This window comes from Onychostruthus taczanowskii, unplaced genomic scaffold (assembly GCF_017590055.1).
Source record: "Onychostruthus taczanowskii isolate IOZ18803 unplaced genomic scaffold, ASM1759005v1 scaffold5411, whole genome shotgun sequence".
NCBI classification, from domain to species: Eukaryota; Metazoa; Chordata; class Aves; order Passeriformes; family Passeridae; genus Onychostruthus; species Onychostruthus taczanowskii.
The window spans coordinates 1-561 of NW_024503027.1; the positions used below are offsets into that span (position 1 = coordinate 1).

The window sequence follows — 561 nt, forward strand, 5'->3', positions numbered from 1 at the left end:
TTTTGGGGTTTTTGGGGGGGACCAGAATCCCAAAAAGGCTCCAAGGAGCTCTACAGGAACCCGGATCACTCGGGGCTGACTCAGCTCAAGATTTTCAGATTTCCTCCGGAATTTCGGGATTTCCTCTGGAATTTTGGGAATTCTGCGCCCCCACCCCCGAGCCCAGCCCCTCCCCGGGATGGTGGCCACCTTGGCATTCCCAAATTCCCAATTTTTGGGTTTTTGGGGGGATCAGATCCCCTAAAAGACTCCAAGGAGCCGGGATCACTCGGGGCTGACTCAGCTCAGGATTTTCAGATTTCCTCCGGAATTTCCTCCAGAATTTCGGGAATTCTGCACCCCCCCCCGAGCCCAGCCCCTCCCCGGGCCCGTGGCTACCTTGGCGTGGCCGTGCTTGCCCGTTTTGGAGGTGCTCATCTCCACGATCTTGCAGGGGCGGCCCTTGAGCACCACGAAGCCGTTCTTGCGCAGCGCCGAGCACTGCATGGGGAACGTGGCCGACGCCCCCGCGTCGCCCGTCTCGAAGTCCAGGTCGTCGGCCATCGCCTCTCTGGGGGGGGG

At 60.8% G+C, this 561-nt stretch overlaps 1 protein-coding gene across 1 annotated transcript; it reads right to left on the reverse strand.

Annotated features, from left to right (window-relative positions):
- Positions 1-264: 264 nt before the first annotated feature.
- On the reverse strand, positions 265-546 carry LOC121342575 (eukaryotic translation initiation factor 5A-1-like). Its single transcript, XM_041417098.1, has one exon. The coding sequence runs from the start codon at positions 541-543 to the stop codon at positions 280-282; it is 264 nt and encodes an 87-aa protein (XP_041273032.1). The 5' UTR covers positions 544-546; the 3' UTR covers positions 265-279.
- Between the last annotated feature and the right edge of the window lie 15 nt (positions 547-561).

What these genes read in the sequence shown, in the direction of transcription:
- LOC121342575 (XM_041417098.1), bottom strand. Translation starts at nt 543, where the DNA reads ATGGCCGACGACCTGGACTTCGAGACGGGCGACGCGGGGGCGTCGGCC.